Raw genomic sequence first — 17,519 nt, 5'->3', positions numbered from 1 at the left:
ACGCGTACAGATGGAGGTTCCGTGAACCTAGGTGTACATATGTATATTGATAGGCATGCGCAAATCGACCGTCAAGTGCCGGTAAAACAAACGCGGAATACAGTCGCATACAGTCCTCGCGACGAGTATCACGTATTTTGTGCATCGCCGACTCAGTAGTGACCGAAGGTCCTTCGTAGTCCTCCAGCATACATACATATACATATATCATTGCACAAGGGAGCAACCAATCAACTTAAACATTCCTTTTCGTACGTCAATATCCATTCGGTATTGGCGTGGAACGTAAAAAGGAAGAAATCGAATTTTTGTGGCATAAGCAACGGAGAAACATGTCCACGGCGCTGTTAGCCGTGTTCGCCGTGATCCTGTGTATCCTGTTCAGGATATTAAACGTAAACAGTGCACCGCAGAAGCCATTGATCGTCTGTAAAGATCAGTCATTCCTAACGACGATCCTTAAAATCGCTCCTGTCATCACAGAACCGTAAGTTTTCCAACAATCTTTCTTTTTTTATTTCATCAATTATTTCACTACTAGCAAAACTCCAGGTTCTGAATCTCGCTGCATAATGTTCATGGTAGAAAGTGAGGTTAGGTTACCTCGGTACGCCGGATATTTTTCTTGCGTGCATATAAATAAGTAATCACACGTGACAAATTTTATACAATGGACCCTTTATTTTTAATCAGATTTATACTTGATAAATTCTCGATAACTAAATGTCTCGAATACGATTTATCGATCGATAAACCCGAAAATTCGCGAAACTTACCAGGCACGATTGAATGGTAAGTTTTATTTTAATCGTTTAGCACGGGCCTGATCTAGTTTTCACTAATAGACAATGACCCTCTCAATTTACTTAATTACATCACTTAATACGCGTTATAGAAAACTTAATGTCAACCCCGTTGTACCACGGTCACATTCCTCTGATAATATCTATATTTTACATATTTTGTAATCTATATAATATAGATAATAAACCAAGTACGTGCCACTTGTACAGTTTGTCATTTATTATTTTATTAGAAAACTGCAAATATTTATGTATTTCTTCTATCTAACTTCCATTTTGTAAATTAAATTTACAAAAATACGAGTGTGCAAAAATATCCATAATCTAGTTATTAATAATAAACACCTGTAAGAAAAGCATAAATAAGTTTTAGTAACCTTATATTGTTAAATACACCTCCTGAACATAAAATATGTTCTCATTCACAAAAATGGAAATACAAGAAAAAAAAGTTTAGTAATTTACTTCAATTTCTTTGTGCAAGCTATATTAACTTTAACCAGTTCCTTCAAAGTAGTGTGCGTTTTAAAAATAATCTTCCGCGATAAAATAATTGCTTATACATCGTATACATTTGTGTCGCTATAATCAATGATTTAAAATTACTGTAATATTTATCCGGAGAAGTATCTCACCTTGTTAGATATTTACAAATCAAAGTACATGTAAAATTAAAATTTCATTCTGAATAAATCTCATTGAAATTTTGGACAAAATTGTCGTGAGAAGAGGTAAAGCAGATAAATCGGATCGAGATGATATAATTTGGAAAAGGATGCAGATAGTGCAATCGTTAGCATTGTTCTATCATTTTTAGTATTGCATAATGTCTTGTTCTGCTCTTGGCTATGACCTCACTGGATAAATGGCTTAAGTATGTTTGCATCACATTTATCAGAACATTGCAACGAACGCTACACATTGTTGTTGAGAGCTTATCTGAAATTAAAGCAAATCATACTTAAAGCGTCGTTTTATTAATACAAATGTCTTTGGAATTACACAGACAAAGAGTGGAATAATCCAACTACCGTATCTGTAAATTATGGTTCATATCGAAATTTTCAAGGAACCGATAATTCATCGATCATGTTCTGGATTAAAATAAAGAAGAAGGGGTATGCAAGTTGAACTGCTCACTTGTATATCCAAACATGAGCTCGCTGGAAAAATGTAGGAGTTCTTTTCTGGAAAAAAATGATTCACCGAAACGGACGTATCAGAGCAAGTTGAACGTTCAACGAGTTATCATTGCATGAGATTTATGCATAACTTTCTTCGTATTTTACCGTAAATCGATTTTATATATTAAAGAAATCTTGAAAATATTTATATCAAGACGCTTTTTAAATATCAATATTTCTGAAAGAAGATTACGTGTAATAAACAGGAGATAATTACAACAGTGGAAGATCTCTTAAATAGTTCAGTTCAAGAAAGTGAAAAAAACAGCGATTCCTCTGTTCCATTTTATTATTAGTGGAATCGTATTATTATATACGTTAGGAGACTTATTTCTTATGTTATACGAAAGACTTAAACCACAGATTGTAGCGTGCAAGAGAAAACGTAATTTTTCATGTAATCGCGACCTCATTAATTCCAAGAAGAAAAAAATATTTCATATATTTACATATGTATTTTTAGAACTTCGTGATATGATACTCACCAAAGACTGCATTGGTTTCATATTTTTCTGATTGCGGATGCAAATGCTTTCCGTGATATCTTCGATTCCAAAAAAGCCGACGTTGACTAATAATCAGCTATTTAACCGACACATTTGCACAGAGAGACTTCCTTCACTTTATCGAGTGATCGCGTTTCTTAACAATCTCGTTGTATTCACTTTTACTTTTGTAGAACGAAATCCCTTTTCGTAATGGTATGCATTTACATACTATGGAATCATCTTCAATCTGGCAGAGTTTCACATCATGACGATCGAAAGTCGTTCCAGTGATCGAACCCTGATTGAACGAGTTAATTTCCGAAAGATAGGCAGGAAATTGATAATTACCTCGATCCCTTTCCTCTCTTGCAAACCGAATCGTGTACATACTGAATTCTCAATTACTATAGCACAATTTGTTTCTGGTTATGTGGATTTAACGACTATTGTTACACTCCAATTTTTATAAAATCCTTGTACATATAAGTTATAGATATTGTGGATAATCGTCAACTTTCTGCGTTGGATATTTAAACTTTTGCACTCGGTGAAGTTATTTCCTTTAATTAAAAAATTGTGACAAATTCTTTGTCTTATCTCTTTCTTGTAATTTTTTATATGAACCTCCTTCGATGAAAAATGATGGCGTAACGTCAGGAAGAAATTTTAGTTGGTAGAAAAGGATGTTCACTTTTCGACAATCTTAAATCGAAAAGAAATTTTCCAAAACGATAAGATGTGGTTTTCGTGATACGTTTTCCCGCGAATAAACAGTCGTCTACATTTATCGCTCGATTTTGATATGTAACAACCTGTCGCACGAATCGTTATCGTAACACATAAAAAAATAAAAAGCAAACTTAATACCCGCCTTTGATCGATTATACGCTGGCCGTGACTGCAAGCAGCAGCAAATGTTGTAAAACGTACGTAACTTCTTTACATACGAGTACGAAGAGAAGATTGATAGTGAGAAACGTATAATTCCTTCCATTAACGGCCGTCCAGCTTCTAATTAAAAATTTAACGACATGTCTTATTAATTACATTCGTGTGAATCGTAAAAGCCCTCTCTGTCACCGTGATTGTTTGCGACCACTTGCTAAAAAGAATTCCTATAGTAAAGAAAAATATATCTCAAGAGCAATCTCGTTAAATCGTAAATACATAATTCTATTTATTTAATCGCAGGAGACTTGAAACACTTCACGAATGCATATTCATAATTTAAAAGGGACGAAGAGAATTTCACCTTTTTCTTCGATCAATCTGTACGCGACAGCGAAATTTTACTCTGTTGCGTGACATTCTGAATTTCATTTGCCTCAACACGCAACAGAAAGTCGCGATACTTTAATCGTAGAATGATTTTTGCTCGTTGTATTTTTGATTTGTCAACAATGATTATCTTTATGAGTAATGCTACTTTCCAGCACCATTATTATTGTGCTTCTAATTAAACGATAGGAAATTTTAAACTACACTAACTCGTAAAGAAAGAAGAAAAATACTTGGTCTTGACGTACTTATTGTTGGTCGAAGATATACGACGAGATTGTAAATTAATACGTTACATGGTGACACACGTTGATCTAGTCGCACGTATATGTACATAGTTAGTAGCTGGAATCTCGGTCTGCAGAAGTCATTTATATGATTGGCATATGAAATTTCTTTGTAATATATATGCATCAAGTGAAAAGTAGAAAATCCTGTATTTCCAGAATTCCAATTTACCAAACTGTATACTGTAAACAATTTTTTCAAGTATATTGCAAAGAAAGGAAGAATCCTGAATTTAATGATATAATTCTAGAAAATATCCTGCACTCAATATATTCCTTTATATGTCACCGATGACTATTTCGGTTGTTGAATCATACAAGCAAACTTTGATGATTTCATCATAAGCATTATACATATCTCTTCCACCGACGATACAACACATACTTATGACGTGTTGATATCGAAGAATGCTTCGCACGTATCTTATTAGCGAAGAAGTAATTAAAATGGAATGTCGAACCTGTAAAATTTTCCTTACGTTCGCAGTAATTGGGCGTTCACAAAGAACGTGGCCTTTATATTTCCTCAAAAGGATAGTACATTACCCACTGAAATAAGTAGAAATCGGTGTAAAATTTTACATCTTATCTACTTTGGTTCGTAAGGTCGTAAATCCTTTGAAACAGTCATTGTCCTCGTTTGAATAGCGTCATAGTACAGTTTATTTAATACCTGGGTGAAAAACGTAGGCATTCTTGGATCAGGCTACGATGCCCCTAAGGAAACCTTTCCACAGAAATATAATAACCGCGATCTTCTTTGCCGTGCCATTAACGGACCGGGTTATATTTTCCACCAGTACTGACTACTTGATGCCAGTAATTTTTACGGCTTCGTATATGCTCCACTGATCCACTAGCGATTCTTTCTTTGTACGTTGCAACGAAGAAGTTTAATGTTTCGCTGTCACGTTTAACTTCGCTTTTACTCCCGGTAAAAATTGCGTAGAATTGCTACGAAAGAAGAGAAACACACTTTCACGCGCGTTGAATGGTTGTTTCCTGGCCTGGTAGAATTGAAGAATAAATTAAACACGAGTCTGCGTGCACATAGTATACCATAGATCCAGATCAACGAGTCGAAAAAGAAATTGAGTTGCACGGGTTAGTAAGTCAGAGATGTACAAAGTGTGGAAGAAATTTTACGCTTGGTTATTAGCCGCATATACTTATCCCTAAAATAGTTTATGACTGCTTTCGAATTACCACCGTGACCTGTTTTCCATCTTTTGCTACAGTGATTAGTAGTTTTCTCAGTTTTACTTTTGCTTACGATTTTTCACGTTTCAAAAACTACTTAAATTCTTAAGACATAAAAGTTGCTTAAGTTTATTGATACCGCAGGGAAGTAGTGGTTTATGACTAGACTGTCCATGCATGCGACAATTTTCCTCAAATTGAATACAAAATAGATTAAATAAAGATCTACCAAGTATTATAACTGCTTGTTTTGCTTTTACTTACTAAGTGATTTCTAAATATTTTCTGTTTCCTCGTGATACTACGAACTATAAACTGGTAAACTACAAATTTAGAAGAGATGAATTATAAGTAAATATCGAATAATATCATTACACAATAACAAGGGAAATGAAATGCTCTATGTACGTTTGTAACTTCATCGGAAGTAGCTTTGAGATGTAAATCGTTTGTCAACTCGCTACTTATGAACTTCGATTGTATTCCAAGCGCCTTCGAGATGTAAATCGTATCGCGAAATTGAAAATGCATCTTGTGTAAGATTTGTTTGCTTGGAAACTAGGTGAAGTCGCCGTTCGTGATATGTTTCAATGATAAAAATATTACATCACGCTCGTTTATGTATTTCAGGTACAAACCAACAAGGCTATGGGGTTTCAGTGGCCATGTACAGACCATCGTTCACAGTATTATTGGTCGCGTCCGTTGCCCTTGGCCGATTGGAGAACGAGTGTACATAGGACTTCCGGATGAGACCACTCTCACTTACGATCTTTATCAACCACTAACTAACGACTACGAAGGTCAGTTTCACTGAAAATCTTGAATCATAAGAAGATACTATGAAAAATTCATATTGAAGTTCTATTGGTTGCAACTGAAAGAAACTCTGTAATTTGTTAGTTCTCTTCGTTTATCTTATGTTAAATATGGACGTATGCATCCATAGAGTAATGTAATGAAGCAGTAAAATACAGTTCGATTATTTGTTTTTGTTGCGTCGTGCAACACTCTACCTGGACCGCGAGCCAGGCAGACCCCAGATTTTTTTTTTTATTTATTTATTAAAATTACAATCAATTCTCGCGTTGAGAATTTTCAGTAATTTTTCTGGCGTGGCGCAGTGACATGGCTGATTATTTATAATAAGTTAGTACTTATTATAGATAAGTATAATTTACAAGTAAGTTATAAATAAGTGAATATTACTTAATTTAGATAGCTAATTGAATCTAGCGTTTAGGTCTAGCGGGTAGTGCCTCTTCAGCCTGCGAATCTGGTCCGTCGTATCAAGTAGCCCAGTTATTAGGGGGTTTCGGTGTTTCGGGGGATTCTTTTGCTATTTCCTCTTCGACGGTGGGTATCTTGAGGTCGCGGTGTATAGTTTCATTGGTTACATACCAAGGTGCGTCAATTAGGGATCTTAGCGTTTTCGATTGGAAGCGTTGGAGTATTTCAATGTTGGAGTTACTTGCTGTTCCCCATAGTTGGATTCAAATCATTATACAATACTGCAATATCTTCTTTCCTTCGTTTCACAGACTCTTTCTGGTTTTCTGTCGAGATATTAGCATCAAACATTAAGTCTGTTTTAGTGAAAATGTAATCCTGTCGATCGGTGTCGATTGATACTTTCTTTTCACAAGAATTTCCTACATTAGACTGCAATTCTTTTGGAAATTCTTTCAAAACCATCTCTTCATTTTCTACAGTAACGTTTTTCGTCTCCAAGCTTTTGTTCAAACTATTAGAAACTAAACTATCCTGACAACTCCCACTAGTCGCTTCTTTAATAGTGGCCTTTGATACAGTTCTCGTTTGTATTCTTGCTAACTTATCGTTTATTCGTGCGATCTCTGCTGCGAGTAGGTTAAATCGTTGCGTGGAAGTCTCGTGCTCTTTCTGCCATGAGTTTATTATAGCCCTAACTGTTGGGTCTATCCCACTACTAGTTGAAGCGGCGTCAACCATTTCGGTATTACTTTCTTGTGGCGTTGCTATTGTTATACTACTTGTACTTTCTGTGCTATTTGGCAAAAGAGTTCAGCGTTCGCTCACCTTGATCGTTTAGCCCGTAGGAAAGGTTCCGTTACGGTGTTCCTTTGTCGAAACGTCAGAGGTGTCTGCTCTGTTGCAGTGGTCCGTTGATCCTCAATCTTCGAAGTTGACCGTAGCCCGAAATGCGTAATTTCGTTTTCTCGAAGCTGATGGATCCTGGCACGGATCGCCAAAATGTCACGTAATTTTTAGGGTTGGTTGGTGAAAATAAAATATAGTTGAGTCGTAACACAACAATTAACTTTGTTTTAATCAACCTTTATTGTGAATTCACCAATCACAATGTAACACGCACTGAATTAGCATAAATCACAATTCACTCCAACCACGTTATGTAAGACTTAGTTGCAACAATACATTAAGTACGCGACTTATAAGGGTAGAGACCGATATAGATATGTTGACTATTCTAAGCATACAGAATAAGTGAAGTTTTACTGACGATACTGTGTCTGAGGAAAGCTAGGGGTGGGTGTGTATAAGGACACGGGACTATCGGATTTGCTGATGACAATTTTGGTTAAGGAAGTGAGGGCAGTAGACACCGTCTCCGATTGAATAATAAGACGATTGGTGGACCAGGAAGGGTTTTAGCCGCCCTCGCGAGAAAGTTGCCAACGGAACATACCAGATGTGGAGAAAACCAACTTTCTAAGCTAACGCGTGGTAGACAATAAACGTAAAGGGAAATTTAAGACAGGAAATACTCGCTTGGTCCGAAGGACCTTAACCATGAAAATGCCAAGGCCCCTGGTGGGCACTTAAGACTATTGAGGGTGCGCGCCAAGGATATGCAGACATCTGGGTGTCATCATGTCCGTGGTGTGTGGCCTGGTCTCTGATGTGAATTGACGTTACAACAGCATCGTCACCGAACATCACTGATTCTTCAACCTTCAAACATACAACATCCTTCGACCGGGTTTACACCCGAAGATCAGTCACTCACTTACCTTATACATACGCACCAGCGTAACTATCTTTTACACAAAGTTGTTGGAATAAACTGTCAGTTACAACTAAGTACATCAGTATAATATTCAATTAACCACCTCTATTATCCTAATCGAAATAGGGGATCGATCATTTCGTGGCGTCGATTATCTAATCGTGACGGGAATTTACGACTCCCGTTGGCGTGCTTCCTCGCGATCGCGTCTCTCCGCGAGTGGTCGAAACAGTTTTGATGATTGAGTTTTAACTAGCGTAACTTCGACTTTGACTTTCTTTGATCATTCAACTCTCACACTTGCAGAATAAAGTTCAATAAAGATTAAAGATTGAAAGCGCTATGTCTGAAACAAAAGATAGCCTACGAATCAATACAGTCCCCTATAGGAATGCAAATCATTTTGATTCTATCGTACCAATTGAAGATTAAAGAAACCTTGACCAGATAGTTTGCTATAACACGGTGTAGATTAAATAGTTTTCGCGATTTTGAAGCGTGTTATAACTGATAAATTTGCGATATAATTAAAGTTAACGTTTCTTGATAAAGAGATAAGGAAGCTTAGTAAAACTAATAAAGTTTAATGGTCGAGTGAAGCAATCTATACGTATATCTATACGATATACATATATCTATCCAAGAATAACGTCAATATTTAGCATACATATTAAGCTTATGAACAGATATCTGTTGGTATAACAATATCGACATGTTAATGAGTCATTAAAATATTTGAAGAGTCTTTGGCTTGCATCCAAAGGAAGGAAAATATTAATTTGTTTTAGGAATAAGAATGAACCTCTGTGCTCTGCATGTATATGAAATCGATATAATATTTTATATTTTATTTTATTACAGATGATGTAACAATTGCCATCTGTCCTGGGATTTGTAATAGTTCCGAAAGTGTTTATATCAGAACTTTCGTACATTTTGCACAGTGCCATGGGTATCGATGTGCAGTACTTAATCACGTTGGAGTCCTTTCTAGTGTCAAGATCACTGCACCGCGAATTTTTACGTACGGTACGTATATATACGCAATAGCATATTATTATGGAAATACTAGTACATTTACAATATTACCAAGCTAAATTAACGACTTTACGCTCTAATCATTATTTACGTGCATTTCGACCTTGGAATATTTTTTATGTTGACTTTTATTTATCTGTGTTCAATTTTATTATTTTTTCTATTTATTGTTATCTTTATTACTGAAGAAAAAATCGATTATAACTTTCTCACACGTATCATTGTAAGTTATGAATTATATAGTTTTATTGATCTGTTAATTGATGAAAATATTACAGAAAAAGAGAACAATGCAGAGTTTCTTTTTTCTATCTTCCGAAGAAGTTGTCTGGTATAACTTCCAGTAATTTCTAGAAGAACATTATTTTTGTATGGTTGTCTTGAATGATATATATTAATAGAGCCTACTTTGTGAGAGCCTTAAGGATCTCAAGAGGTTTAATCAAGATGGTGTTAATTGAATTCCTGATTGACATTTGGCTCGATTTGCGTATTACAGGTCACACCGATGATTATCACACGATGCTACAAAGTTTGATGGAGAAGCATCCGAATACAAAAATAATTTGCATTGGCTTTAGCTTGGGCGGTAATCTTGTGACCAAGTACTTAGGAGAACAAAGATCGAATAAGTTATCCAATATAATTGGTGGCATATCTATTTGCCAAGGGTATAATGCCATCGAGTAAGTACATATCATTTTTTCATAAATAAATTCCTTGCGAAAAATGATGACTGTGAAAAGTGACGTACTCATAGATTTTTTGCTTTCTGTTCAATTTATGTATAGAGGTACAAAGTTCCTACTTAACTGGCAGAATTTTCGACGTTTCTACCTGTATATAATGACAGAATCTGTGAAGAATATTATACTTAAACATAAAAATATCTTGTTATCTGAAGAAGTTAAACAAAAGTATAATCTAAACGAATGGGATATCATCTCTGCTGCAACTTTACCGGAACTTGATGAAGCATACACTAGAAAAGTAAAATATTTCTTAACATAAATATTATTAAATATCAATTTATGTTTCAGTTATATTAATTTGTATATTAATTATTGTACAGCTCCATAACTTTAGATCCGTGAAAGAAATGTACAAGTGGAGTAGCTCCTTGTTCTATTTAGATAACATTACGACACCTATGGTATTCATCAACGCATTGGATGATCCCATTGTACCTGAGATGTTACTGGAACCTATCAAGGAACATGCCAGTGTGTACTAGCAATCATTATGCATTTATAACTCATTACAGTTTCATAAACATCTTTCTGTATCATTTTTCTGTTTCAGGAACTCGTCCAAACACGTTGTATGTGGAACTGGCTCATGGCGGACATTTGGGATTTTATGAAGGTGGTCTCCTGTATCCAAACCCCATAACATGGCTAGACCGTACTCTGGTCTCTCTCGTAGGGTCTCTCACATTAGCACAAGCGGATAAATTATTGAAAGCCTCTTAACGTAATTTAATTTCACTATCATCATTATTTTGTGAGTAATGCATTCTTAGCTGTGAAGCAGCAACAACTCGTATTTGTGATCTTATTTAAAGATTTTAAATTCGAACTTGATTCGAGCATCAAGAAATTATAACGGATATACGTTAAGCATGAAATCAAGTGTACACGATTTCAAGATTCTTGGGATCCTGCTCATTGCAAGCGCGAATTCGAGCATGCGAATTGAGTTTAAATTATATTTCTTAAGATCGTCCTGAAAAAATATACATAGTTTCGATAACATGATTCGAGAGAATTGATAAGAAAGTTTCTACAATAGTAGCACAACGTTTCGACGTCAATTTATATTTTTTCGATATCTTGGCTATTGACGCTTCATACTCAGGGATCTTTGATAAGTCAGCTTGATAAAAGAATGTCATTACAAAATTGTACACTGAAGACGGTTGGCTTTGGAGCCGCGTTAGAAATTAATAAAAGCTCGATTGACTGAAAATAGGGATTCGAATTAAATTTTTAAGAGTTGTAAAAAAAGAAAAGGAATGAATCAATTTATGTGTAGATTTTGGAAAGTCAACAATTCTATCAAAGATACTGAGCACGACACTTCTAAAATATGCATAATAAAGAAAGCTTTGTTCCCTCAATAATGGAATCACTTGAATTAACAAACTGCAGGATTTATTTGTGCGTTATACTATAAGTATATGGATCGTTTCATATGATATACACATCTGAGATAATTCTATTGCTATATATAAATATTCGTTGTTTGTTTATAACAATAACGGACGTGCTACTTTGCATAAACATATCTAACATATATTTTTTATACATTTATCCAGCATCTTCGAAGCAACATGATGAATTTTCGGACCCAATTTATACATCTATATTCTTCTTATGGTAAAACATCGACAACTGTTACATATCCTAATAGACAACTGGTTGAATAATCCTTGGGAAACATTATCTTTTCATTTTTTATAACACGATATTTTTGTTATACAGTTGAAAATTCTTTCTTAATTGGTATTTTAGATGTTGCAGCAATCTATAATCTTTCTCTATGTCTACATAATGAGTGTCATGTACAATCTTCGTGAAGTTTTATCCTAGCAACTAATAAAGATGCTCAAACATAAACCAGAATAATATTTCTTGAATGATATATCTCGTGTTAGAGGAAATGTTCATTTTTAATGTTCGTAGTAGTAATTCATGTGATTCCATATACATTGGGCGAGTAAATTCGATATTTGAGCAAATATTACTACTTTCTATTTCACTGACTGATTGAGATGTATTTTGCAAATGTTCTAGAATGAATTCTTCAAAATTCTCAGTTAATGGTACAAAAAAATATTAGACATTCTTCTATATCATTAACAAAAAAATAGAACATAAATAACTCAAATGAGATGTCCTATATATTACAGCAAAAAATATAATAATTGCATGGGACGAAGTAAATTCAGTGAATGCTTACGTTACGTAAGAATAATGAAAAAAAAATGAAAAAAATAAGAACAAGGGCTATCGAACTTTAACCCAGAAATATTATATTTACATATCTTCTTTCAATAATGTGGGACAGATATTAACCCATTGGGGATAACGTCTGTGCACTGTACGGAGTATGGACTTCCGTTTCGTTCCCTGCAGTCAAAGTCCATACGGACCACAGCGCCATGCGGGCATTTTATACATCGCATCACTTTACGTATATTGTTGACACGATATATTTTTATCCTAATTGTGATTTCGGATTTTGTATAGAAAAATATATCACACTGTACTAGATTAATAAGATGACAAACTAACAGAGGAACTTACATCGTTAATTAATTTCGCAAACCAGATGTGTTTCAAAGATGTACAAAAACTTGATTCATCCTTAATTCATCTTAGAAATGTAAGTATATATTGCAAAATATCGGTCGCATGAAGATAAATCGCGAATCTTGCGGTATCTTCGATGGGTTAATTTAGACATAATTTATGACAAAGACAACGTAGTAAACACCATTAGTATGAAACACATACATTAAAGAATATATTTTTTCTATAACTATGGTATATGTTCGTCATCTTTTTGCCAATTATTTATGTCATGTGCATTTTCATATGAAATTTATGAATTTGCATATCATAAATTGCATTTAAAATAAAATGCAAAAGAATTTTGCGTTTTACCGAATATTAATACTTTTCTCCTGTTTTTTGTTTTTCTGACAAAGTAACTAACACAGTAAGATGCTCTACAAGTATATGATTGATTATAATTAAACTATATTATTTTTCATAAAAAAAATACTCAAGATAAAATTACTGACATTTTCGAATATAAAAATCTATAATCTTAATTTCAGTTCTTTATATTCGGGACAAGAAGATACAAAAATGTTGGTCCAATTATAATATCCTTCACAAACTTAAACGTTAATAATATTAAGGTAAATCATCTAAATATCGGTCTGGAACAATTGAATGTATTCTAACTTTCTACGAATATCGTTTGCGATCGTCTATGAGCATTTTCATGAAATAATACAAGACAATAATGTTACTGATCCACGTTCGTGCAGTGAAGTATTTAGGTGTAGAATTACTTATATATCACGATCACGACTTTAAGTTATTTATTTCTAGAACTTCAGCGTGGGTGCAATTATAGTTGTTAGATATTTAATAATCATCGTTTTGTTATTTAATCTTGTATATATTGGTACTAATAAAACTACGAGGGTTTATACCACATTGATATACGACATGCACGTGTCGTAGTTTTTCAGTTATTTATAATATACGTCTATCGAGCAAATGGAAGCAAATAAATTATTGTAAATAACCACAAAATTTATTACCATACGCGCACATTGATTTCGCAAAATTTTGGCAATTATTTTTAATAACGTCCCATTTGCAATACAACAATCGTTCCATAGCAAATTGTTTAACAACTCTTTATAAATAAGGGTAAATAATGAATATGAAACTATTACGTATATTTTAGAATGTGATTGGCAGCTGAGTATTTATGTAAACACGAGGTGCTTACAATAGAGAGTGCCTTAAGTTATGTTCTGTTATCATGATTCTTTGATCATCTGAACGAGGTTTCCTCATAATAAAAATTCATAATAATTTTTAGTGGATCCTATAAAAAACTATTTTTTGTTTATATGTGCTCAGTGTAACTCGTTGATATATTAGTAAGATAACGAGAGAGGGAATCGTAAACGAAGCTAAATTATCTTGCGAGGTTGCTGCGAACAGTTTGTACTTTCGCTTGGCGAATTAAGCATTTACAATCTGTCGATTGCAATTTGTAACGAAATAAGTTGCCTGCACTGAAAATAAATCGTTTCCACGGATAGGTATACGCTTAATAATTTGTGTGGCAAATCCTCGTGTTAGCATTTTATGTGTAACTTTGAAACTGCTGGATTGTGAGAAATTGAGTTTATCATTTGTATAGTATTAGCTATACATGGTGCAATAATTAATTTATTTCTTAAACATGTACTTACATATATTGCACATGTATATTGAACAATATTTTGCATACAAGAATACTTTTCTACGTAATATTTATAGCGAAAAAAATAATTAACTATTTTGAAGTCATCGCCCTGCGTGTAATTTAATTCAAGGATACACACGATATAGTGTTATCGAATGATTATTAAAAGAGCAATAAACATACTTTTTGCTTCATTAATTACAGTGAAACAATATATAAACAAATTCCTCGCCCCGTCTAAAAGAAATATCCAATTTTTGGACTAATCGATAAATTATATCATAAAATTTATCTCAAGAAGGAAAAAAAAGAAGTTTTAAGTCTCTCGATTATCTCAACGCTTTGAATTATAATTAAGTCCCAAATATTCCTATGTTACAATTTTAAGCTTATGCAACGCTAATTAGAAACAAAGAAACAGTAAACAGTTGATAATTGAACAAATATCAGCCTTGTATATTCAACGCATCTGTGGAAGTTATTACCGATAATAGGAACCGTCTTGGTATAAAAGATCAGCCAGTAGAGTGCAAACAGTCGAGGCGATCGGATCGCTGGTTCTAGTTTTCCTGTGCAGCTGAGCAGGGCAGCATTCGTCGGATATAGATCAACGATCATGAAGGAATTCATTTTTCCATTCATAATATTGCTTACCTATGCGGCTGTGAATGCCGCCTTTCTACGTGTTAATTACACAATCCTCCGGAACGAAATATTGAAGTACGAAGAACGACTGATGATAGGCGCCAATTTGACTCTAAACGACGATGAAAAGGCCGCTAACAAAGTCCTAATGAAAGCAAAGGAAGAAGAATTGATTGCTGGTTTGTTTACTGTTTAAAACATTCATAATGTCTCGAAACATTTATGCTTCGATTGATAGATTATGCAACGAGATAAAAACCTTAATTCTATTCAGCTTTGCCCGTTTAATTTGTAAATAAACGACATGATATCAGTAATCATTAGAATCTTGTTATTCAACGATTTTACGAATCGATGAACTGTTTGTCTCTCCTGGACAATGAAAATCGTCTGCTGATCCATTTTTCTTTATTTTCATTCTTGCTTTCGTTGTCTTCGGGGGGAAAGTCACGCGGATTGAAATGGTCTTTTATTGCCTCATTTTTTTTATCTCCATTGTTTTATAGATCTATTAAATTCTCGCAGGTTTCAAGGATCCTAGTCAGTATGCCCCTGCACGGAACTTCCTCGAAACGAAGAAGGACATCGAGAGATCAAAGGTCTTCCAACTGCTTCGTCGCATGCCCAAAGGAGCGGTGCTCCATGCACACGACACTTCTCTCGTTAGCGTCGATTACTTGTATCATAACATCACATTCCGCGATAATTTGTACGTCTGCATCAACGAAGGAGACGTTAGGTTGCACTTCTTCCGAGTACCTGACAAATCATGCGACTGGCAGCTCCTGAAGAAGGTACGCGAAGATCCTGAACGAGGCCGCCAGGTGAACGATATGATCAGGAGCAGGATGACGATGGAGTGTAACAATCCTGCGATTGACTATCCAAACATTAACAAGGCGTGGCAGAAGTTTACGAACATATTCTCATTCATCAAACCCTTACTAACGTACAAACCTGTTTACGAGGATCATTTCCTCCAAGGTTTGGAAGAGCTATACGAAGATAACGTAATGTATCTTGAGCTTAGATCCACCTTGCCAAATTTGTACGATTTCGATGGCACGCAGTACCAACCAGAAGATTTAGTCGGTATCTATGAGAATCTTACTCAAAGGTACTTTATTTTTCTTTCTATTTATAGAAAACGTAGCAGCGATCATACTGTTGATATTCTTTATCATGTATTTATTTGGTTAAATGGAGAAATCAGGATTATCTGAGGAACATTCAAAAAAAGCAAACGCTTTGATAAAACTTAAGTAAACAGAGAATGAGGTTGTGACTAATTACCAATAAATTACTTTACTACCTGCAGATTCAAGGAGAAACATCCAGACTTCATAGGAGCCAAATTGATCTACGCCCCAGCGCGATCTGCTGATGATAAAACAGTGGAATATTGTATAAAAACTTTGAAAAGATTAAAAATGCTATATCCTGATTTCGTGGCTGGATTTGATCTGGTCGGACAGGAAGATTTGGGACACACGCTTGAGTCTTTCGTAGATTTATTGAAAACCACTGAAGAACATAATATTAGTTTCTTCTTCCACGCAGGTGAAACGAATTGGTTGGGAGCTTCTACCGATGAAAACCTCGTCGATGCTATTTTACTAAATACCAAACGTATTGGTCACGGGTAAGAAAAGTTTATATTAAGCGAAATTTTATAATTGCTGTTAATGAATAACTATATATTAACAAGGCAATTAGACATCTTAGTATCTAAAGATATGATCTTTTCATGTAATAAATCGTTTCGTATTGATTAGGATATCTCTGAAGATTAAACAAATATCGATGAAATCTCGATAAGAACTATTTATTTCGAGATATATCTGAGGAATTTGAAAGTCCTTTCCCTATTGAAAAACTCCAATCTAGTAATAGATATGCACGGTATCTTAGCTATTCTTCATCGCTTATCTTATCATTTTATCCAGTTTGTAGAGAAAAGCGAAAGATTACAAATATGAAAGAGAAAATTTTCAAACATTGACAATCTATAGCATAACTTTCAGAAATTCTTATTTCCATTTTGTATAATTTTTATCTAGATACGCGCTGACCTCTCATCCTTTCCTCCTGGAACTCGTCAGAAAAAAGAATATCGCTATTGAAGTAAATCCGATCTCCAATCAAGTTCTAAAACTTGTCGATGATCTCCGAAATCACGCTGCTAGACCGCTGTTCTCTGGAGGCTATCCAATAGTGATATCCAACGATGACCCTGGATTATGGGGTGCAAAGAGTCTCAGCTACGACTTTTACGAAGGATTTATGGCACTCATGTCGATGCACGCTGACCTCAGAAGTCTCAAACAATTGGCATGGAACTCACTTGTCTATAGTACTCTGCATGACTCTGAGAAGCAGAAAGCGTTACATATTTGGGAAAGAAAATGGCAGACATTCATCAAGGACATAGTATCTGAAAATTATTAAAACCACAAATGAATAAACGAAGAATGATAAGAATTTGATCAACTATTTATAAATAATTAAACAAAAAACAACACTGTTTTTCTTTCAATAAAATTTGCAAGCAATAGATAATCCTTCTTGTTATTGAAATACAATTTAAACCA

General features: G+C 34.5%; 2 protein-coding genes across 3 annotated transcripts; both read left to right on the top strand.

Moving 5' to 3' along the window:
* Positions 1 to 113: 113 nt before the first annotated feature.
* Hydr2 (abhydrolase domain-containing protein 2) lies at positions 114 to 14,481 on the top strand. 2 transcript variants are annotated; one of them, XR_013059479.1, is made up of 8 exons: positions 114 to 487; positions 5,871 to 6,043; positions 9,109 to 9,276; positions 9,785 to 9,971; positions 10,077 to 10,275; positions 10,358 to 10,508; positions 10,588 to 12,672; positions 13,130 to 14,481. XR_013059479.1 is itself a non-coding variant. In XM_033350389.2 (7 exons), the coding sequence occupies exons 1-7, from the start codon at positions 333 to 335 to the stop codon at positions 10,755 to 10,757; spliced, it is 1,203 nt and encodes a 400-aa protein (XP_033206280.1). In that variant the 5' UTR covers positions 114 to 332; the 3' UTR covers positions 10,758 to 14,481. The 2 variants fall into 2 exon arrangements, 1 of the variants encoding a protein (XP_033206280.1); XM_033350389.2 differs by having other exon boundaries at positions 10,588 to 14,481.
* Positions 14,482 to 14,788: 307 nt separating this feature from the next.
* On the top strand, positions 14,789 to 17,487 carry LOC117159277 (adenosine deaminase). Its single transcript, XM_033338986.2, has 4 exons — positions 14,789 to 15,107; positions 15,454 to 16,045; positions 16,247 to 16,570; positions 16,989 to 17,487. The coding sequence occupies exons 1-4, from the start codon at positions 14,900 to 14,902 to the stop codon at positions 17,374 to 17,376; spliced, it is 1,512 nt and encodes a 503-aa protein (XP_033194877.1). The 5' UTR covers positions 14,789 to 14,899; the 3' UTR covers positions 17,377 to 17,487.
* The last annotated feature ends 32 nt before the right edge of the window (positions 17,488 to 17,519 follow it).

This window comes from Bombus vancouverensis, chromosome 11, assembly GCF_051014615.1.
Source record: "Bombus vancouverensis nearcticus chromosome 11, iyBomVanc1_principal, whole genome shotgun sequence".
Classification (NCBI taxonomy): Eukaryota; Metazoa; Arthropoda; class Insecta; order Hymenoptera; family Apidae; genus Bombus; species Bombus vancouverensis.
The sequence above is the reverse complement of the archived record's forward strand: the minus strand, read 5'-3'. Positions and strand labels throughout refer to the sequence as shown.